General features: G+C 36.6%; 1 protein-coding gene across 2 annotated transcripts in view; it reads left to right on the plus strand.

The window, feature by feature from the left end:
* LOC106166816 (lysine-specific histone demethylase 2) overlaps positions 1–15361 on the plus strand; it is a 117127-nt gene extending 101766 nt beyond the window's left edge. For both annotated transcript variants that reach the window (XM_086994596.1, XM_086994597.1), the window contains exons 11-22: positions 5399–5572; positions 5833–5907; positions 6312–6446; positions 6687–6858; positions 10545–10603; positions 11018–11218; positions 11758–11832; positions 12195–12311; positions 12702–12827; positions 13284–13415; positions 13877–14029; positions 14399–15361. In XM_086994596.1, coding sequence (XP_086850722.1) covers positions 5399–5572; positions 5833–5907; positions 6312–6446; positions 6687–6858; positions 10545–10603; positions 11018–11218; positions 11758–11832; positions 12195–12311; positions 12702–12827; positions 13284–13415; positions 13877–14029; positions 14399–14500 — 1521 coding nt within the window. In that variant the 3' untranslated portion in view covers positions 14501–15361. The remainder of the gene's footprint in view (positions 1–5398; positions 5573–5832; positions 5908–6311; positions 6447–6686; positions 6859–10544; positions 10604–11017; positions 11219–11757; positions 11833–12194; positions 12312–12701; positions 12828–13283; positions 13416–13876; positions 14030–14398) is intronic.
* The last annotated feature ends 9372 nt before the right edge of the window (positions 15362–24733 follow it).

Below are 24733 nucleotides of genomic sequence, written 5' to 3' on the forward strand. Positions count from 1 at the left end.
ATAGCAGTTATCACATTCATGTGGGTTGGGGGGGGGGGATTACTTGAAAAGAAACATGATTTGAAATACCGGTAAAATTGATTTAAATATACCTTTTTTTCTACTCTTTTTAATCCAGAGAAAAAGTAAAAATCAATGTTTCTCTAATGATAGATGATCATATATGTACGTCACACTACATGTACATTAAAGTTTGTTGAAAAATGAGACATGAATTATTTTAATTAAAAAAAAAGAATCAGGCATATTCTCAACCTTAACTCCCACAGGGATACAAGCTGAGGACGAAAGACTTGGAAGTTACATTGAAGGTAGGGAATACCCCCCCCCTTAATCACCAATCACCAAGAATTAAAAAAGGTCAATCACTAATCACCAAGATATATTCATGCCAATCACCAAGAATTCCTGAATCACATTTCACACAGAATATTGGGCTCAAATAAGGCATCACGCTTGAAAAATAAGGCCAATCACGCAGAACGCAAAAGGTATTCCCTACCCTCTATACTCACTCATTTCAAGCTCTTCACATTGGTGACACATTGGTCAAGTCATGCAGATAAAGATTATATGGGATTGGGGGGGGCAGGGATAGGGCATGGTGGCAGCAGGGGTAGGATGTGGGGGGGGCAGGGATAGGGCGTGGTGGCAGCAGGGGTAGGATGTGGGGGGGGCAGGGATAGGGCGTGGTGGCAGCAGGGGTAGGATGTGGGGGGGCAGGGATAGGGCGTGGTGGCAGCAGGGGTAGGATGTGGGGGGGGCAGGGATAGGGCGTGGTGGCAGCAGGGGTAGGATGTGGGGGGGGCAGGGATAGGGCGTGGTGGCAGCAGGGGTAGGATGTGGGGGGGCAGGGATAGGGCGTGGTGGCAGCAGGGGTAGGATGTGGGGGGGGCAGGGATAGGGCGTGGTGGCAGCAGGGGTAGGGTGTGGGGGGGGCAGGGATAGGGCGTGGTGGCAGCAGGGGTAGGATGTGGGGGGGGCAGGGATAGGGCGTGGTGGCAGCAGGGGTAGGATGTGGGGGGGCAGGGATAGGGCGTGGTGGCAGCAGGGGTAGGATGTGAGGGGAGGGGGAGGTGGGAGGGCAGTCCAAAGGCAGTGGGGGTTATTGAAAATTGGGACAAACTGTCTTTTTCCTCAAAAAAAATGGACCACCCTGAATCAAAATGCATATCCAAGGGTTTGATATTTCTTTGTGAAGAGGTTAAAATGTCTATGGACTTTTTTAGAAGAAAAGATCATGCCCCCCTCCTTTGAGATTGCTGTCTGCAGGCTTTTACAGCTTCTTTTAAACAAAAGAGAGCAAATTCATCTTAGCATGTTCATTTATCAAAAATGGAGGAGAGCAAGAGAACTGATGTAAGGTCATGGCTGGTATGCTAAAGTGATCAGATGATTTAATTGTAAAGGTGGCTTCCTCCATCATCTTGTATAATGTATCAACATGCAATTGAGTTGTCAGTGCTCACGTCATACTGAGGCACGTAATTACGTCTTTAAATTGAGAACTGCACTGTTTGTTGAACATGATATGTTTACAAAGCCCCTAGGGGAAGGTAAAACATTGCTGGGGAATCCAAATGTTTCCACATGGAGTTTTGTTATTTAGTGTTTGTTGTGAGATGGAGGGATGAGATTGATGTCTTTACTTATGGTTGGTTAAGCACAGAGATTACATTGTCCTTCACTGAGGACACGTTATTTATTTTTCTGGTGTATCTCATGACAGATTTTATTTGTTCTGTGAAGTTGGCATTGGGCAATGGGGAATTGCTTTTTTTTTTTTTTTGTCCTAGATTTCTTTTTTTTTTTTTTTTTTTTTTTTTTTGTCCTAGATTTTTATTTTTATTTCATTTTTAACCACTGAATGCCAAGCACAGCATTGAGGATGGGGTTAATAGCAAGGCCCATGCACACCTCCAGGCTACTGTGCTTGAACATTACACATATAAAACAAGCATTTAATATACAGTACAGAGCATGATCAGAGGGTCATATGCACTTGTGCACATATGCATGCAAAAGTGTAGAGGACTATACATGTATATTACACTCAAACAGGCATTTATAGACACTGCATATATTAATACAGCGTATACACACTCATACACAGGTATACGCATACAACTACTGTCCTGCATTGGCAGTACATTATATTACTTACACACATAGTATATGACCAGAGATCCACATACTCATATACTGGTACTTCACAACAATTGGCACACATACCCAGCACATCAATATACTGTACATATACAGACACGCATGCACTGTGTAGATCAAGATGATTGATCTCAAGGTAAAAACTTGAAACCCACAAGTGGAGAAAATTGTACATACCAGGTGAGAGCACCTGCACCAAGCCCCCCCCCCTCCACCCCCATTCTCTTACAGACACACCCTTCACCCCACCTTTAGTGACCAAAAATATAAAGAGAATGCCTGAGGATAGTTTGATTTATTAACATTGACAAGAATTCAGTGAGGAAATGTAATACATCAATGTGATTGGATAAAAACAACAGTCAGAACATTGAAATGGTTGCATGGACAACATTGAGAGTAGGCTGCCTTTGGATTACTTATGTGAGCCCTATTTTGCTAACTTAGGTACCTTTACAAATTCTCAATAGTGTTCCTATTATACATTTGTGCTAAAGTCAGTGAACTGTGCAATCAATTCCTAATTATCTGTGTTGATTGTGTTGTTGTTTGTGTTGATATTGTTAATCTATGCTGTATTATCCAGTGTTACATTGATGCTGCACATTTTGTATTGTGTTGGGCACGTAAAGGGTGAGGGTTGAATAGATTCCCCTCAAAAAAGTGTGCGTTATGATGAAGAAATGCAATATTCTGACTGACTGGGGTTAAATTACGGTTGGTAAATTAAGTTTTCTTTTAAATTTTACTGCCCTCTTTTGATTTTTTCTTCTCTTTTGTTTTGCTGTATGTTCTTTGTAGGTCTGTTTATGAGTGAGTCAAGGTTGTCACGCTTTCTCTGTCAAAGTCAAATATTTCTGTCAATGTCAAATGTTAACTGTTTATGTACTGGTATTTGACCCACGAATTATGGCGATTGAGACCCTTTTCTGTTTGTAGTTATTTGTGTGTGATTTAAGCCAGTAAATGTAATTTTTTTTTCTATATTCATGAAATAAATTAAATGAATATATATATATATATATATATATATATATATATATATAGATATAGATATAGATATAGATATCAATTTGTGTTCTTAAGCATGACAGTTGTATAATTGGCTACATTTTCCTTTCCTGTAATCATCTAACATAAAAACACATCATTACACATGTAAATTAAAAAATTCTCCTGACAAACTTTCAGATTCCTTTTTGCTGTTGATTCACTTCAAACATTGACAGTATTTTATTGAAATAAACCTCATCAGTTGTTATAAATTATAGCTGATGAATTGATTTATAATGGGTGGTCTTTGTAATCATATCAAGTTTAATTAATAACCATTGATGAACTTTCAGTTATAAATTGATTTCAGGGAGTGTGCTCAATCACTAATAGTTGATCATCATGGGTTTCTCCATTACCTGGATATGGGTTATTAATTTTGATTAATTAAAAGGTAATCTTTATGGGAATTTTTGCACCAAAATGCAATTTTCCCTACTCATGGTTGATCCATCCCTGCCCTCAATGTTTTGTACCAATTTGAATTGAATAACATTAATTTTCCAAAGAAGCATGATTGATTTAGACTACCATATCTTCCTAACATTTAAGAAGGGAATGTCAGCATCGTTTACTTTTATTTGCAGGATTTATATATATATATATATATTTTTTTTTTCCTTCTTTTTTTAAGTAATGTTTCTGAAGGTGGGGAGAGAATCATTTTTATAAAAAATTTAATTTTTATTTATCTGGAAAAGTTTTAGAGCTTTGCAGCATATTTACACATGAACATAAAACTTGGTGTCTAATATGTACAGTATACTTCTAGTGTGTCTTTTGACCCAAATATACCTACAGATTCATCCAGAGAGTACATCACACAGTTTGGTGTCTAATGTGTACAGTATACTTCTAGTGTGTCTTTTGACCCAAATATACCTACAGATTCATCCAGAGAGTACATCACACAGTTTGGTGTCTAATATGTACAGTATACTTCTAGTGTGTCTTTTGACCCAAATATACCTACAGATTCATCCAGAGAGTACATCACACAGTTTGGTGTCTAATGTGTACAGTATACTTCTAGTGTGTCTTTTGACCCAAATATACCTACAGATTCATCCAAAGAGTGGTAAACCACAGCTGTGTTACAGTGCTGAAAATGAAGTATACCTTGACAGTTATACCTCAGTATTTTGGATCCTAAAGAGATCATATAACCGTTTTATTTATAATTTTATTTATATTCATAATTTTACTTATAATGGAGCACTGAAATATCTTTACTGTTATAGAAAATGATGTTTCAAGCCTTAGAGCATGATTTGAAAATTATGATGTGAGTTATCCTTATGACACTAGAAAAGTAATTTAGTTATTCTTTCACACATTAAATTTTAGCATTTCCATTTCCATTTTGAATGTCTGTTCTGATGTCTGACCTGCATGTCATCCTTTCTACTTGCTTCAAAACAGTTACAGATGTTACAGATTAAAGAACTTCAATCTACAGTGTAATGAAATGCACAGTACTCTACCCACCAGGTAATACAGATAGCTGATTGTGCCTGGTTGTGACATTTGTCACATCTAACACAATGACCATTGACTGAAGAGATAAACGTGTTGGTTGCCATGTACTGGGTCATTTGTTTGGGTCTGACTGTGTAATTCTAGTGGTAAAGACATGTTCTGATTCTTTGTGGCTAACAGTTATAATGGCGCTGTCCATTCAAATTGTTTTTACTTAAGTTATTGGATTTTCTATGGTTGTACATGTATTTTTGTGATGTCCACCCAGTAAGTTTTTTGTTGTTTGTTTTACTTCAGTTGTTGTTAGTGGCAAAGGCATAATGGATCTCTGTTGAAGTGGCACAATACTGATTTTTTAAAATTTCCATTTCAGATAAAATACAACCATTACAAATATAGTACTTCCATCACCCCCCCCCCCTTATCTGAATTTTTATCAGCTATCTTTTCTGCTAATTCTATGCTTCTTGCTCTTTGATGTTTCTGTCATGATTTCATTTTTATCCTGTCATATATTCTGTCAATTTCTCTACTGAATCTAGACTCCTTTTCCTGAGACCCTTCTCATTTCCATATACAATAATAACCAAATTCTCTGTGGAAATAGTGCAATAACAATACAACTCTGCAAAGCATCTTCAATACTGCACAGATACAAGTCCCTGTTTTAATTGATATATTTCACTTTGTATATTTGCAGGAGTGGCTGACAGCAGAGAAATGTGCCCCGTATCTCCTGTGTCGAGGTCTGGTGAGGATACGTTGTTATCAGGAGCTGAGCCGTGTCATAGCACATTTGACCAGAGTGGGGTGGATCAACTTCGGTATCATCTCTCCCCCGCCAGACCTCTCTGTGTTACCTGACAGGCACAAGGTGGTTTTTTTAATATATTTATTTATTTATTTATTTCTGCTGTTGTTTCTTTGTTTGTTTGTTTGTTTAAAGTATAAAATGAAAAATGAAATCAGATTTAAATGTTCACACTTTCATATTTTCCATGGACCTTTCAGTTCATTCACATTATTTTATTCACTAATATTTATTGATTTAATTGTTTTTCTGTCTTGCATATTTCATTTTGCTAGCTCCTTATTGTCATGTCTAACTTGAGTATAAATTGTCTGCTATTTCAGCCAGAGGTTATAGTAATTGGGGCAGGAGCTGCTGGTCTTGGAGCAGCCAAACAACTCAAAAACTTTGCTGCTAAGGTACTGCTGATGCTGACCTATAAGAATCTGATAAAAAGGAGGTGGGAGGGGTCCAAAAACAAAAATTCTAGAAAAAAGGACCTTTTACTTTGGATTTTATGACACGAAGAGGATTTTAATTTTATGGCCAAATAGAACTGAAAACCCTTGTTGGACGTATTATACTTTTTTTAAATGCAATAAATTTGGAATAATTGATATATTTTAACTGTTACAGTTATTTAAACCAATTCTGACAATGAAAAAAATGTGATAAATTATTTTATATGACATGTAGGAATAGAATATAACTTCAGTGGATTAGATTTACAGACATCAATTACATTGTATAACGTGGATTATTTATTTATTTATTTATTCATTATTTATTTATTTATTTATTTATTTATTTATTACTACCCCAGGTGTGCATCCTTGAGGCTGCTGACCGTATTGGTGGACGTGTTTGGGATGACCAGTCACTAGGGGTGTGTGCTGGACGAGGGGCCATGCTGGTCAATGGGTGTATTAATAACCCTATCTGTGTGATGTGTGAACAGGTGGGTGTATTAATAACCCTATCTGTGTGATGTGTGAACAGGTGGGTGTATTAATAACCCTATCTGTGTGATGTGTGAACAGGTGGGTGGGATGTGGATAAAAAAAAAGAAAAAAAGAAGAAATGTGATGGAATAAGTCATGTGATCTGGGTTAATTAAAAGGTTAGGTACATGAGACAGATGTTTTAATTGATTTGCATGAATGTTATTAACTTTAAGGATAAATGGTATTTCTTTCAGGCTGGGATAAAGTTACATCCCATCTCCCCAACTTGTGATCTCATTGATGAGTCAGGCAAACAGATAGATGGCAGCACAGACAAGAGAATCGACTTCCATTTCAATGCACTTTTAGACATCATAGCTGAGTGGAGGAAAGAGAGGGATAGTCACAAAGATTGCAGCCTTTTAGGTGTGTAATTGTTCCTTTCAATACAGTATATGTTTTTTTTTTTTTTTTTTTGTTTTTTTTTGCTATTTTATTGCTTCATTTCTATGATAATCATGGACATATTTTTGTGGCAAAGAGGCTAGTTGAAACTGAAATATATTTCTTGCCAAAATGCCCCATACATTTATAGCACAGGAAACTTTTGGAACCAATCTTCATTGTACCACCAGCGTAGGCGCTGGTGGTACACATGGTTTTAGTCCCGACCCGTATGTTCCGCCGGCTCCTGCGGCTCCTGCGGCTCCGCCGGCTCCTGCGGCTCCGCCGCCAAGTCCTCGTTACCGCTTCTCCTCCTAGACGGTAAGGGCCTCCATACCCATCTCTTGGATTTGGGTCACCTATAATCTCAACTCGTTCCACGTAAAATTTGGGCTTTGTCGGTATTGGGGTCTAGGTGTGGCACTCATTGCAATGCACCCTTGTCCAAAAATGGCAAAATTAAATGCTAATTATCTCCCCTACGGAAGGAATTATGGGAAAAATTTCTACAGACAGCTTTCCAAAAGTCATATGTGTAGATTTCAAATATGCCCTTGGATTTGACCTTTGACCTTTATTTCAAGGTCAAACTGGCCAAAATTTTCAAAAAAACAAAATTTTTGCCGAAAAAAAATTATTTGCGGTCTTATTCAGACACCACACAGACTTAACTAATAATATTAATGGAAAGTGTTACCCTTCAGGTCATCTTTCATCTCTGTGAATTTGGGGTCAATCGGTGCATTTTCACGGGAGTAGCGGCCATAAGATATCGAAACTGAAAACTGTCTCTAATTCGGGAACCGTTAATGCTAGACACCCATTCTTTTTTGCATTTTGTAGAGCATGTTAAGCCCAACACTGGAGGTGGTCTCCGTTTTTTTGTATTCCATACGGTTTTCGAGTTACGCTGTATCAAAAAGTACATATTGGTGGTGAAAGCAAAATGTGCAGTACGGTAATGGATAATAAATTTTGAACTCCGGAAAAATAAAACATAAGGCTTGGCAAAGCAGACAACTTGTGGTCAAAAATGACATTATTTCATCAAATTTGAACATCTGGAACTTCAGAGCACCTCCCATTTCAAGAATTTTGACCAAAATGACCTTTTCTTTATTTTAATTAATTTTTTCTGTAGGAAATTTATGGTACATTATGGTAACTCCAAAATTATAACATTTAGTCCCTTATATCTCCAAAACTGGAAGAGATAGGTCCATAGTTACTATTGAAGTTGAATAGGAAGTCATATACTGGCAATCTAAATGTGACCTTAAAATTGACCTTTGACCTACTTTTCACCATGAACTGAACTTTGCAAATTTTGCTTCCCTTTTATCTCCAAAACTGGCAGAGATAGGTCCATAGTTACTATTGAAGTTGAATAGGAAGTCATATACTGGCAATCTAAATGTGACCTTAAAATTGACCTTTGACCTACTTTTCACCATGAACTGAATTTTGCAAATTTTGCTTCCCTTTTATCTCCAAAACTGGCAGAGATAGGTCCATAGTCTCTATTGAACTTGAATAGGAAGTCATATACTGGCAATCAAAATGTGACCTTAAAATTAACCTTTGACCTACTTTTCACCATGAACTGAACTTTGCAAATTTTGCTTCCCTTTTATCTCCAAAACTGGCAGAGATAGGTCCATAGTCTCTATTGAACTTGAATAGGAAGTCATATACTGGCAATCTACATGTGACATTAAAATTGACCTTTGACCTACTTTTCACCATGAACTGAACTTTGCAAATTTTGCTTCCCTTTTATCTCCAAAACTGGCAGAGATAGGTCCATAGTTACTATTGAAGTTGAATAGGAAGTCATATACTGGCAATCTAAATGTGACCTTAAAATTGACCTTTGACCTACTTTTCACCATGAACTGAATTTTGCAAATTTTGCTTCCCTTTTATCTCCAAAACTGGCAGAGATAGGTCCATAGTCTCTATTGAACTTGAATAGGAAGTCATATACTGGCAATCAAAATGTGACCTTAAAATTAACCTTTGACCTACTTTTCACCATGAACTGAACTTTGCAAATTTTGCTTCCCTTTTATCTCCAAAACTGGCAGAGATAGGTCCATAGTCTCTATTGAACTTGAATAGGAAGTCATATACTGGCAATCTACATGTGACATTAAAATTGACCTTTGACCTACTTTTCACCATGAACTGAACTTTGCAAATTTTGCTTCCCTTTTATCTCCAAAACTGGCAGAGATAGGTCCATAGTTACTATTGAACTTGAATAGGAAGTCATATACTGGCAATCTACATGTGACCTTAAAATTGACCTTTGACCTACTTTTCACCATGAACTGAACTTTGCAAATTTTGCTTCCCTTTTATCTCCAAAACTGGCAGAGATAGGTCCATAGTTACTATTGAAGTTGAATAGGAAGTCATATACTGGCAATCTAAATGTGACCTTAAAATTGACCTTTGACCTACTGTTCACCATGAACTGAATTTTGCAAATTTTGCTTCCCTTTTATCTCCAAAACTGGCAGAGATAGGTCCATAGTCTCTATTGAAGTTGAATAGGAAGTCATATACTGGCAATCTAAATGTGACCTTAAAATTGACCTTTGACCTACTTTTCACCATGAACTGAACTTTGCATATTTTGCTTCCCTTTTATCTCCAAAACTGGCAGAGATAGGTCCATAGTCTCTATTGAAGTTGAATAGGAAGTCATATACTGGCAATCTAAATGTGACCTTAAAATTGACCTTTGACCTACTTTTCACCATGAACTGAACTTTGCAAATTTTGCTTCCCTTTTATCTCCAAAACTGGCAGAGATAGGTCCATAGTCTCTATTGAACTTGAATAGGAAGTCATATACTGGCAATCTACATGTGACCTTAAAATTGACCTTTGACCTACTTTTCACCATGAACTGAACTTTGCAGATTTTGATTCCCTTTTATCTCCAAAACTGGCAGAGATAGGTCCATAGTCTCTATTGAAGTTGAATAGGAAGTCATATACTGGCAATCTTAAAGTGACCTTAAAATTGACCTTTGACCTACTTTTCACCATGAACTGAACTTTGCATATTTTGCTTCCCCTTTATCTCCAAAACTGGCAGAGATAGGTCCATAGTTACTATTGAAGTTGAATAGGAAGTTATATACTGGCAATCTAAGTGTGACCTTGAAATTGACCTTTGACCTACTTATTATCATGAACTGAACTCTGCTAATTTCTTTCTCTTTTAACTCCAAACCTGGCAGAGATAGGCCCATAGTTACTATTGAAGTTGAATAGGAAGTCATATACTGGCAATTTACTGTGACCTTGGAATTGACCTTTGACCTACCTTACGATGAACTTAACTTTGATTGTACCATTTTTAGTTATATATATTTTTTTTGCATATTTTGAAAATTCTTGTTGATTGCATTTTTACAGCTTGTCAAGCACAAGACTGGTGGCTGTGTTCCTTATTTTGTATATGTGGGGGTCTATACGAATGCGCTTGCTCCAGCTAGTGGTACAATATTCGGAGGCGGTATCGCCTCTCTGATCCTCTAGTTTAATCTGCAACCGAAGAATTGAAATATCTTTTACAATCATCAGACTTCAAAATAAACTGACTAAAATACACTGATCATTAGTACTTGTTCAACCTGACTTTTGTATTTCAGACAAGCTGACTGAAATGCATCAACAGTTTATAGAGGAGTCTCAGCTGACTTTTACTGAGGTGAGATTTGCATTGTTGTATGACTTCTATCTACTGGCTATGTACTACACTGTATGTGTATACATTTAAATTTGTCATCACTAAAATTATGTATTTAGATATTTGTTTTCATATAGCAAATGCCTTTGAAAATATCACTGAAATACAGAATTACTAACTTGGCTCAAGTTATCTTGAAACCATAGGCTACTGAAACCACAATCCACATATATTTTTTTATCCCAGATACTGTTTTGGTATTTTTGTGACCAAAGTGTCAAGTGTAACTTCCTGAAGGTGCATTTGTATGATTACCTTAGTACTGTTGATGATATGTGTTTCATGAAGTTTGAATATACCTTGAATTTTATACAGATATGATATATACTGTATGTAAAGAAGACAAATCACAATGAAGAAATTTTATTTTATCAGGAAGAACTGAATCTACTACAGTTCCACATGAGTAACTTAGAATATGCTTGTGGTTGCGACCTCAGCAAACTGTCCGCCATAAATTGGGATCAGAATGAGGCGTTCCCACAATTCTCTGGTAACCATGCCCTTGTTGGGGAAGGCTATTCCACCATTTTGAATAGATTGGCTGATGGCTTAGAGATAAAGTTAAACACTAAGGTAAGTTAAACTCATATGAAGTTTCCAGTTCAGTTAAGTTGGGTCCATCAATCTTGGTGAAACCCAACTTTTCAACTGGCCACATTGATATGATTATTTCACCATAAGTAGCCAGTCTTATCCTTGTCTTCTACCACTGACCATAACTTGCCTGTAGTATTAAGATAAGCTCACCAATTAAGCCAATTTAATAACTTTGTTGTACCATCCGCCAATACTAGTAAACTGACTGTAACTATATCCAGTATCATTCTGATTAGTTCTCACGGAAAGCTGCTTTGTTCATTCCTTTGCCCCACCCCTCCACCATTGTAGAATGCCACATCCTAGGACCTGAAAATGACCAAAATAATAATACCAGAATCAGTATTTGTTAAATATCAGGGATTTAGTGCTGTTTATATGAACTTTGAATTTTTTTTTTTTTTTTTTTTGCAAGTGTAGAACATGGTCCAATGTACATGTATATACTATAGTTATGTTATGCCTCCATTGGAAATTCATCTTTTTTATATTTATGTGTATTGTTTTTCTTGCAGGTGAAATCCGTAGATTACTCTGGTGATAAAGTAGTGGTCAGTTCTGAAAATGGCCAGAAGTGGACAGCAGACAAGGTGGGAACATTGCATAATTTTATCCCACCCTGTATTACCTAGAAAACTTGGTGTTACATAAGCTGGCGACTAGCAAGATTATCAGTCACATTATTAATATGAGTATGAATATGAATAATTGCATAAAAAAATTTAAAAAAATTAATATTATTATGTATTTGCCTATAAATCTGAACATTTTTACCAGTACAAACTGGTGTCTAAATCTTAGTGGCAATGAATTAATATTAAAAAAAAGAAAAAAAAAGATATTTTATTATAAAGCAGAAAGTCATCTGTCATCTTAAGATGATATTATATTATATTATATTATATTATATTATATTATATTATATTATATTATATTATATTAACTATTTCAGGTGATAATCACTGTTCCACTGTCCCTACTTCAGAAGTCTGTGATATCATTCACCCCAAGTTTACCTGAACATAAAGTTAAGGCTTTCCACAAACTAGGGACAGGTGTAACAGAAAAGGTACTAGTCTCTTGAAAATGTGCCCAAGCCCTGGTCAGTTTCACTTAATATTTATTTTTAGTTATGGAGATCTATTTTTCAATTCAAAATTTATAATATGATATTTTTATATTGCCTCTGTTCCCATTAAAACATGTTGCGTTAATAGGTGATTCCATTTAGAACCTGTCTATATCATTAATGTTACCCTGTGTTTAAGAGTGTTGGAAATCTTCATCATCAGCCAGTTAAAGGATGCCGATGGTACATGATAACTTAAATTCTCCACTTCGGGGTGATATCAAATGATTTGTATGGTTGCTGGGCTTGTCCGTTACTATAAAATCAAATTCTGTTATGTTATGTCACTCAGTAATGAAAGATAAATTGAAATGTTGTTGTTGTTTTCAGATTGCCTTACAGTTCCCAGAGAGGTTCTGGCAGAACAAGGCAAAAAGAGCAGGTTTTTTTGGCCATGTGCCTTCAGATGAATCTCAGAGAGGCCTTTTCAGTATGTTCTATGATCTCACGCCAAAGGTTGGTGCTAAAGAAGTCTACATTTAAAGTATATGCTATGTATTATATAAATTTTCACGTTAAGCATTATATCATTGTGATGCAGCTATAATGGTACACTTTAGTTCTAACATCTAATTACACTACAGAGGAACTTTACTACCTTCTACTAGTACAAGTTTGCTTACATCTGTCTGGGTTGAAGTCGATTATCTGACCATATATCTAGCATCGGGGCTACATTTAGGTGGGTCCATTAAGTTTTCAGTCTCTCAAAACATATCTGTGCACCCCCCCTCTAACCCAAATTCCACCCTCCCATGCCCCCTATACCAGGCTTAATGCCTACATACTAGTATATGCAAATGAATACTTATTCTTATGACTTCAGTATAACCCTAAAGGCACTATTGTCCTGAAAAGCCAGGCTTATATGCCAATGTATACGCAAACAAATACTTTTTCTTTTGACTAAAGGATAACCCTAGCAGCCCTTTTGTCCTGATTAGCCAGTTGAGTGGGAAAGCTGTGGAAGTTCAGGGGGAGAAGACTGATGAGGAGATTGTCAAATGCTGTGTGGGGGTTTTAGGAAAATTATTCCCTGAAAAGGTTTGTGTACATTTTTGTTTATTTCTGTTTATTTGTTTATTACAGAATTATTTTGTATAATTCTGTAATACTGAGAGAGAGAGAGAGAGAGAGAGAGAATCGTTTATTTTTATAATTTAAAAATTGGGAAATGATAAAACTTCTACTCATATAACTGCTAGTATATGTAGTGTCATCATAACACAAAGACAAGTGGGCTGTTCCTTTGGACCCCAGGAAACCCCTCACTCCACACCTGCACAAACATACTCAGCAGAGGTTGTAGGAAGATAAATTAATTTTCTATCCAGTTTCTTTCATTTTTTTTTCTTGACTGTAAATTGCCTTTCCTGAAAATTCTCAGTAATGTATTCAAATTATACTTGAAAATTAATATACAAAGGTAAGTTGCCAGCACTTGCATATGGATACTGGTAATCAATCTGCCTTACTTGGTATATATTTTTATTTCTTCTATTCAGCCAATCCCAGAACCTGAGAAGTGGTTTGTTACTCGCTGGCACAGTATGGAGAACATAGGCATGGCGTACAGCTACGTCCCTATTGGCAGTGGTGGTGACACCTATGATATTGTTGCTGAGGATGTAGACCAGAAAGTTTTCTTTGGTGGAGAGGTGAGGGGATGGTGCTGTGAGAAAATTTATTTGTTTTATTCATTTATTTATCTTATTTATTGTGTTTGAGATTTTCATAGGATGTGATAAATTTGTTCCGGTGGATCACAATTTTAAACTCAAGTTAAGGCATAGCTTTGAATATTGTTATATTGTAAATTGCAGATTTTGACCAGTTTCCAAGTTTTGAAAATACCTGTTTTTTCACCTCAATTAATTCTCAACATTTATATTAACACATATATTTGCATATACTTTTAATGTTTGGTTTAGAATAAGTCAAAATTTAGTGGCTGTCTTTAATATTGTTTTATTATAAGTCAGAATGATGTATATAGTTTCAACGTCTTCCTGGTTCTTTTTCAACAGGCCACCCAGCGTCAGTTTCCACAGACAGTCACAGGAGCCTATCTGAGCGGAGTGAGAGAGGCAGCCAAAATCATCACACTTCCAGACACAGTAGAATCATGACACTGCATGTACTCACGCCCCTAGGCAGAGATGGTGGTGACACCTATGATATTGCTTTGGGGAAGATGATAAAAATGTTTTATGTCAGGGGAACTATGTTTTAGGTCACAGAAGAGTTGTTGTACATGTATACCATAGGACTTTTGACTTTAGATATGAGTATCTGTTTGAGATGAAAAAAAAAGCCATCAGAAAATGTTTCTGTAGGAAGTCCTGTAGGACTCAGTGGAACTCTGTAGGATTCCTCCATGACTCTAGACTCTATATGACTCCTACATTACTCTATATGACTCCTACAGGACTCTATGGGACTCCTACAGGACTAACTCGATCCTACAGGACTGTATGGAACTCCTACAGGACACTATATGACTCCTACATTACTCTATAGGACTCCTATAGGACTCTATGGGACTCCTACAGGACTAACTCCTACAGGACTCTATTGGACTCCTACAGGACTCTATGGGACTCCTACAAGACTCTGTGGGACTTAGTAGGAATTCTATCAGTTCTATAGGAAACATATGTCCTATAGGATTTGGAGTTAATTTATTATAGAACCCTGTATGAGATACCTCTTAGAAAGGTGGAGAATTCACAGCTTGACCTCCAGCTCCCATTATTGGCAGAATAAACAAATAATCCCAGTTTGGAATTAATTGTGCAGAATTTGAGTGCAAAAAAGCATATAAGCAGTGCATTTATTATCTCACAGGGAATATATTTCACAACTGCACAGCTTTGTCACATCCCACCACACTGCCACATTATTCAGTATTACATTTGTATTTGTGTAGAAGCTCATACTGTACAATTATGTAATTCATGTAAGGCAGTGTGTGTGTGTCTGTGGGGGGGGGGGGGGGGGGGGGGGGGGAGGGACTCCCTTTCACAAGTATCCTTTTAACTGTTTTGACTAATCAGAATTAATCCAGTTAACTGAATGGTGGCGTCGAGCATGTGAGCTCTGTTTAGGCAACTCTTTCAGTTACATGAAAGGCAGCTTGTTATATTGTGAATCTATCAAGGTGTTTGGATACAGAAAAGTGTAACACAAGATGTGAGGACTCATGTCTGGACCAGTTAATACAATTGTATGATGCATGAAATAGGTGAAATTATTTATCACGACTAGCATGTCTCTTCAAATGGGATTTAAATGTACAAATAATGATTTATACAAGATACATAGAGGTAGAATTTATAGTCCAGATTTTGTTTACTATTTAATGCTATTGCACTACCAAAGATTTATCTCTATATTCTAGAGAGCCCCTTGTGGGTGAGTTGTGTGATGTATAAATAATTATCTGTAAGTTTTATGTACCAATATCAGAACTCATTTTGTCATTTTAGCCAAACAATTACATAGATTATAGCAGGATAAAATTCAAGCTTATGAATGATCAACATTTTGCTGTTTATGAATTTTGGGTACTAGCAATTATATTGGTATTTTGAGCCAGAATGTCAGTTAGATTGTACTAGGATAAATTTTAAGGGAGCATTCCCATAAGCCTATGTTCCAGCTGGATCGATCTAACTCCTTGGGGATTCTTGCTAAATGACATTCAGTTTGAGGGGCTTAAATGTCTGGCATACCTAAGACCCCATTCCCATAGATTTTAGATTGATCTATCCCTGTGGGGAGTCTCACTAGATTACTGTCAGCTTAGCCGGCTTAAGCATCTGTCCCACCTACTAAAGGCTGTAAGGGGGTAATTAACTATGGTGCGCGCTCAGCTGACTGCAATTTAGCGTGAAACCCCAGGGAATTAGGTCAATCTAAATCTAAATCTCTAGATTGATCTAAATCTCTGAGAATGCACCCTAAAACTGCCTAAAAGCACTCAGGGGGGGGGGGGGGAGTCAGGAAAACTTTGTAGTCCATGAAGTTGTTCATATTACTTTGCAAGGGGGGGGGGGGGGTGCCAAACAATAAGCTGATTACATCGTCCACTCCATAGTGAGAATTACTGCTGATAGATCTAACCTGCTAGTACAGTAAGTTTATGGAAATGCAGCCTAAGATTGTGAGGATGTTTATGATGTTCGGAGTATAATTCTCTGGGTATTTTTACCCATAATGTTAGTTTGATTGTATAATGTAAAATAAAGCTGAAGTTAATGAAAAATATTTATGTGTAATTAATGAATTGATTCTGCAGTTTTTATTTCAGTTTATACCCCTGCTCTTCATCTTTCACCATTGTTATCCGAGTTCATCTATAGCATTAATATTTATGTTTGGTACCCTTTCTGGGCAAGATGCATGTATTAGTAGAATCTAGAGAAAGTTCCTCAAAAGAAAATGGTCCAAAGATTAGCAAGGGTGTTGAACTCCCAAGCTTCTTTGGGTTGGGCTGATTCCTGTACTGTGGATAATTATTGCGTTCTGTCTCTGTTACACGCATTACATTTTAAATGATGTGTGCATGGAGCAACTACATATCTTGGCTTCTTTCGTGACAAATATGACCGTAAAATACAGCACATGTGATGTGCTCACTTTTGCCCTGATTTAAGCGATATTTGATGAGCCATCCAATGCACACTGAAATTAGGAAGATCAACAGGAGTCCATTATAGAAATGAACTATTACATACATTTTGCTACAAAAAATATTGCCTGAGTTTTCAACCAATAGGACTTCAGTACTTCATCATTGTATTCGAGTTGAGTTTTATGATTAAAATTTATCTAGGATTGAGACAGGCCAAATGTTTAGTCTGAGGGGAAATCAGCAAAAATGACAGACATTGAGAGAGCTACATGTAAAGTTTACTGCCAAAGATCTGGCTTGACACAGTAACATATTCGCGTATCTGAAAAAAAAACAAGTTTATGACTACATTTATGTATTCATCATGATTAACATACGCAGTATGTATTGGCTTACTACTACTGGAAGGCATGTAAGGACAACACAAACATGCCCCTAAAAACGATGGCTGAGGGGCTGAGCTCAAGTGAACCGTTTCATGCACATTAAAATTGAGACGATCAGTGGGAGCTCAATTCAGAAATGAAATACTATGTCAGTTTGGAAATGAGAAAAATAGCTTTACTTTCCAACCAATATATTATTAAATTTATTATTATTATTATCATTATTATTTTATTCCAGCAGACTATCATATGGTTCAGGCTATGTTCAGATTAAAAATTATCAGTCCAGCAGGATCGATCTGTCTCTGCGGGGGTTCTCGTTAAGGTGCAGTTAATGGAATCAGCTTAATTCTCTGGCACACCCCTCGTAAAATTCAAGTATATCTTGTACACAATTTAACGAGCAGTATACATTGTGCCTCCCCACAAAAAATCACTTTTAAAAAGCAGATTTCCTCCCAACTACATTGCCCAGTGCATGTGGCATATTTACAAGTGATTTTTAATAATGTGAAAAATACACACCACAGCCTAGTAAGATGCACAGTTACTAGGATGCAGATGCATAGTATTAGTAGAAGCTACTCTTACATAAATAAACTTGTTTTACAATTGAAGCGCGTGGTTCAATACAGGTTAACGGTTGGCAATTTAGCGAGAAACCCCTTGGATCAATCGCGATCTAGGTATGGGAACCCAGTCTTACTTTAATGCTATGCCTAAACTAGCTGGTGGCACATAGCCAGGAGGCGTCGAAGCTTCTTTGACCTTTCACCCATGTAGTTTCAGGTAGGATTATACCATTATATTATTTGGCTTACATCAATAAACTCTGAGTATCGTCACAGGGGAAACGGATATGTATTGTAGGAAGAAGGCCTTTCTGTTGCTTGTAGTCAGCCCGATGATATTATTTGCCTTTTGGAGTAAATTACACCAAGTTCAGAATTTAAAAGTTACTACCATTCAGGCACCCGGTAACTTTGTTAAGAGTGCTGCTAACCCATGGGCATCTGTCCCCAGCTTTGAGATCTTCGTTCGCATGTGTTCGACCAAAAAAGATATGTTTAACAAGATACTTATACCCAGTATGAAGCTGTTCTGGCCAAACGATACTCGGCTGATAGTTGTATTGGATAACGAGACCAAAAATGATCATCTCTGTGGCGAAGAACTGCGCGACAGGTACCCTTATCCGAACGTTTTCTATGAAAATCCCTCCCCAAAAACCTACAACAACCGCGGTCATCTTCGACAGCAGTGGTCGATGTTCTACCCAGAGAATTACACCAATTCTGAATACATCGGTTTTGTAGATACAGATACTTTATTCATATCAACTGTCACGCCAGAGGATCTGTTCCTAAATGGGAAACCTGTAGTCATTGGAGTTTATGGTAAATTTCTTGTGAGCTTTTGGCAAGGGGTAGCCTTGAAGACGAGGAAACTCTTTGGAACACCAGAGGTAATGCAATGTATGGCCTATTTTCCTGTCATCTTAAAAGTGAAACACATCATTGATCTACGACATTACCTTGAGCGGCTACACAAGAAAAGATTTGACGACATTTTTAGAGAGTCAACAGTTGACGAAAGAGAATTATTCTCACAATTTAATGTAATGTGTCAGTACATATACACATTTCATCGTAATGAATACAGTTTTCGTATTCACAAGCGCCCGAATGGAAAGTGGATGCAAGAAAGCAAAGGCAGAATGCCTTTAAAATTCTATCATGACAACTTTACAGCTGAAGAACGCGCGCCTATTGCAAGAGTAGCAATTCACTTGTCATATCATTTTACTCCAAAAAGTGAAGTTTTACTGTCTCCGTACAATTTAAATAGTTACTATCTCCAAGCTCTACTGGAAGGAATTTGCCATTCTGGTGGGTTTGATATCTGTCCTGCACACTGTAGATACTTCAATAGAAGTGGAATCCACAGAAATCTGTTCAATTTTGAATTCTCTGACTGGACATGGGATCCTGCATGTGTTGGGGCTCAGGAAAAACACTATGCGGCTGTTGAGCGTTTAATAAAACAATACAGATTAAATGGAATGGAAATATTTGGTGAAAAAACACCCGCTGCCGCGTGTGAGCGGATTTTTCAAAGGGTAAAAGTGGATAAAAATAAGGTTATCCAATAGCAAACGATACGAATGCAAATAATCTTAGGCGAGTCTGGTAATCTGTGTGACTTACGATGCTTATTCTATTCCTCAGTACGTCCTTGGATCTCTGTCGCACACTGGCCACAGCCTCATTATCTGTCTTAAATATCGGAACCTAATTATGGTTTTAATCTATTCAATATGAATTTATAAATTGTCCACCCGCACACTGAAACAAAGCACATGTTATTTATTAATTTTTTTATTACTTATTTATTTATTTATTCATTTATTATATTTTTGTGCGAATCAGGGCCCTTTTTGAAGCCCTGATGCTTGGGCCGAAAGTCAACAGTTCTTAATATGTTTTGACTCACTGATTAAATGTATCGACGAAAAGCGTTGACAGGAAGATGAATATTTTGCTATATAAATGTCGTGCTTGAATTGTGCGCTATAGCTGTATTAGCTGTAACACATATAGACCTATACTCGTACTGTGCTAATGTATACCTTATTTAGCTGTAAAGTTTCTGAATTATGAAACTGGCTGCTCATTTATTTATAGAATATAGCATTTATTATTATTATTATTATTATTATTATTATTATTATTATTATTACTGTTGTTGTTGTTGTGAAGACTTGGTTCATAATGGGCAATTCTGCAGTATTTATATTTTTCCCTTTTGTATAGAGTAGGGGTCTTAATCTATCACTTTGCTTGGAAAAAGGGTTGGGACACTTTATGTGGCGATAAGCGGATGTGAGGTGACCGAATATATTCCAGTATAGATAAAAACATATCTGTATTCTATACTGCTGCGTATAAATAGGCCCCGTATAAATATACTTTTGCCCTTAGGTGTTTCACAATATCAGGGACGAATAAAACGTTTTGTTCCCGCAAGCAATTTGAATGGATTATACTGTCATAAATGTGATACCAGCTGGGAAGCAAATATGTTATTATAGTAGGGTGCAGTTGTGGTATTCTATACTACAGCCGAATACACCAGAAAAGATGTCTTAGTTTTTTGAACAAAATTAAAATGTTTCCATCAGCTAGGTGACAGACAAGCGTGCACTGTAGGACTACTGCTAATAAGAAGTACAGTTTTGTCATTATATGAAGACCAAAAAAGGGAAGGAAAATTACTACACACGTATAAATATATATATGCTTCATTTGCCAATCTTTACCTAAATTAGATTGAGAGAAAGAGGGCCTATTTTCGGTGAAATCATGTTGTTTGTTACCAACGCATTAATTTTTTTAAATTATTTTGATTAAGATTTGTTTAAAATAAGTCGTTACTTTTAAAGGCCCACATCTTATTCTATTGGTTTACCCTAACATATGAATTAATGAACTTTATAGAATTTCTCAGAATGATTAAACCAGATGTGTGGATGTTTGTCTGTTTTGCTTACGAATTGGCGGCCATCTTGAAAAATCGTCAATGACTTTGGAGTAGCAACCAAGCAAAATTGGCTTTTCCTGTGGCAAGAAATGCATTTCTGTAAGAACCACAGGAAACAACGTTGCGGGGTTAGAGTTCTGGCTACTCGACTACATTTAAAACTCAGACTTTTGTCTGTAATGAGTCATTTTATTTTCTCATTCTTAGTAAATTACGAAGTACACAATGTAGTAGGTAGTAGTAGGAAAATAAATTAAATTTTGTCAGACCTACAAATGAGTTGATATGTATCAAAGACCTGTAATGAAATATTACAGTTGTAAAATCTAGTTTTTTTTTTATTTTAAATGTTGTATCTGTGTATTTTAGTCTATTTGCATTGTCTTAGAATGTCTGTCATAACTCTTGTAAGAACGACTTGTTTTGGATTCTAATGAACAGATATCACCAGGCCTTCCGACGCTGAGGTGTGCATTGTTAAGTGTCGGGTAGGCGTACATGTACATCCATAAATCTTTACCATCAGATACTCATGACAAAAGCCTGGACACTATAGGACTGGGTTCGCATGCCTAGAACGATCTAACAGGATCGATCCATCTCCGAGAGGCTTCTTATTAAATTAGCCAATCAGCATAACCTTCAATGGACTTGCGTTTTCCACTCTTGCCAAATACGCTTATAATTTTCAGACAAGTTGAGTCTTATGAAAATTGCACTTTCACACAATAACTTGCTAGGTTTACACTCATCTTAATTTATTTTATTCATTCATTTGCGATTAATAAATGTGACTTCTTAACTTAACAAATCTTTCGCATCCATATAATGTTCTTTGTTTATACCTTAATCAGAAAGCAAAAGCATTTCAAAACTGCAATCGACGACTCTTAAAAATCCGGAATCAATACAACAGTGCGTCCAATACCAAATATTGATGAAACTATCTTTCTACGTACAGTGTACATGTATATCTGCCCAACTCCACGGGGACTCTTGCTGAATGCAGTCAGATTAACAGATTAACACGCCTCCTCCTGGCAAGCAGAAACAGTTGGTGATTATGTTGGAAAAAAGTGGAGGTGTGTTAATCTGTAATTCTGATTGTATTCAGCGAGAGTCCCCGAGGAGTTGGATCAATCGAGGTAAAACATTAGTTTTACTGGAAACGTGCCCTAATAGTGGATGATAAGTCAAGGTGAGAAAGACTTTTTAAAAATATGCACATTGTGGTTTCTCTCTGAGACGTTTTACATAGGCTTCGTCGATTGCAGTTTTGACATGTTTTTCAATAAACTAAATCGATCGGAGAATGTGAGGTGGTAGTGTGAGCAACAGTCACCATGGTTGAAATTTCAGTCCGGTTATGTTTTTTTTTTTTGTGTGTCAGAACAGATCTAGTTATTTTTTTGCAGTGATTTAAGTTGTTCGACTGATGTAACTAAATTTTCATTTGGACAAACAATTCTTTCTCTCGTTATGTCTTTATGAGTTTTTTAATGGAAAATGAATCTATATATTGAGAATCAGTTCGTATTCTCAGGGCAGACTAGGCAAGACCCGAGTTTTATTTTCAAGCCAGGTCGAGACAAAGACCACCTCACTGAGAAAACACACAAACGGAGCTGTTGTGTGTGACTATAGCCACGAAACAATAGCATAATAGGCAATTAACCTGTTTGCCACTAAGATTGTATGCTCGCCAGGATGATGTGAAAGGATGCCAGTGGCTACTGAGACTTATAACGATGTTATATGTATGACGCCTATTAATAAGTGTAGATCTCAACTGAGGTTAAAGGGGATGAAGTAAACGGATAAATGGGAAAACTTTCATTTTGATTTTTATATTTTCTCTTATTTATGATTATATCCGTCTGTAATTTCTCTACTCATGCTACTGGCATCAGAGCACTGATAACCCTCGGCCATGAAGGAAGGCGTCTGATGCTTATTATGACCTACATCAGGAGATGTTTTACAAAAATATTCATTCGTTTCTACTGCTTGAATAAGTTAATCAAGATTTTTCATTTGACCCACTACTGCTTTCCTTCGATTCGTTAAATCACGATAACTTGTTTTTCATTTCTCAGAATACCAAGTCAGTTGGTTCCAATGTGTTTGAGAGTACTGAGGTGGCTGTACATGTTAAGTCCAGTGTGTTTTCATTTGACTCACTGAAATTCACCACAATGAAAAAAAAAAAAAAAAACCATGCCCCTTCAGGCTGCCTAAAAATGCAGTCATCCTACGCCCTATTACATAATCCACATTTTGGATAAGTGTTTAAAGGGTTTGCTTCATGCCGTCAGAATGGCCTGAACGGAACATATTCTTCAGAAAACATGCCCAACTAACGATATCTTTATCCAAATACACAAATTAAAAGCTCATTTTGTAAAATTTTGGCTTTAAAAAACGTCCTATTTGCTCGTCCTGGGAGTTAATGAGCTACGTGGTCACGTGGTCCAATGACGACAATCGAGCCACTGGAGAACAGAGCGTGCTTAGCTGTCAAACTGAGCTGCATTGTCTACCTGTAAGATGACTTCTCTGGCTTCTGATAAAAGTTTATACTCATTCAAATCTCTTACCCGAGGGGTCTAAATCCTCGTGAAGCTGTGTAAAACCATTTCCCGTCTAGTCATTTCTTTAACAAGCATTTCATTATGGTTATCCCAAGTTGTATAAAACACTGCATTTGAATGAGTTAAGGGAAATGTTGATTATTGCATATGAGGTCCATGTTATTTGTGAAATTCAATTTATTTTATTAAACCGCTGACACTCCGTCTTGCATACTTTTATTAAACTGAGGTAAACAATGCCCGTTACCTTTACAAGTCCTATCTTAATCATCCATCTAACTGGAACTTCCTTTACCTCTTAATTAGAGGGTTAAATGGCATTCAATTTGTCTTGCTTGTATCGAACGCACTCTCTATCTAAGCTTTACTCCAGTTATCTCAGGTAAAAATCTACCTGTGCGTTAGTTACATAGCGCAGCTCCCGTAGACCTGGGGGTACTAGATAAAATCTGAACACCAGGTTTATCGAGGAGCTAGAGAAAGAAAGGAAGAATTTTCCCTGCACAACTTCATAGGAATTTTAACACGGACTTGATCCAGCTTAGACCTCCAAACTAACAGGGTGACATGGGCAATTTTCACAAACAAATCATAAAACTATATTTCAGTTAACCGCCTTTAAAATAAATATACCGTTCTGGGTAAATTAAAATAGTTATTAAATCGCAAGAATATTTTTGACTTAAATGATGATTTTATTATTAATGGAAATTAAGCTGCTATATGAGGTACATTTGCTGTGATTACGCTGTCCTTCATGTTTTGCGTAAGTCTACATTTTGCTGTATGTGCTTGTAATCTTTTTAAATATGTGCGTACAATTTTTGCAGGTCTGGTTACCCCCCTGTTATGTGATGAGAGTATTAATTTGGCAATTAGTTCCTTAGCTTATTTGAATAGAATTGCAGTGTAAAATTTTCAACAAGATGTTGGCGAAATAGCCCATTACTCTTTGTAGGTATTTCCCCCGTCAAAGTTTGTCTAAAATTATCTTTCAATCTTTACTCTTTCAAAGACAGTATAAAGTTACCTGACATATTTTCTTGTAAACTTAATGACAAGCCAAGTGTCTCCAGTTCATTCCGTACTCAATTTTACCCAAGCAAATTTTTTTCTTGAGTAGATCTTTATAGCACGGTGTTATAAGCTTACAAATTTGCAAAAAAAAAAAAAAAAAAAAAAAAAAAAAAAAAAAAAAAAAAAATTGCG

Source organism: Lingula anatina, chromosome 8, assembly GCF_051362555.1.
Source record: "Lingula anatina isolate TDL-2025a chromosome 8, LinAna3.0, whole genome shotgun sequence".
Taxonomy (NCBI): domain Eukaryota; kingdom Metazoa; phylum Brachiopoda; class Lingulata; order Lingulida; family Lingulidae; genus Lingula; species Lingula anatina.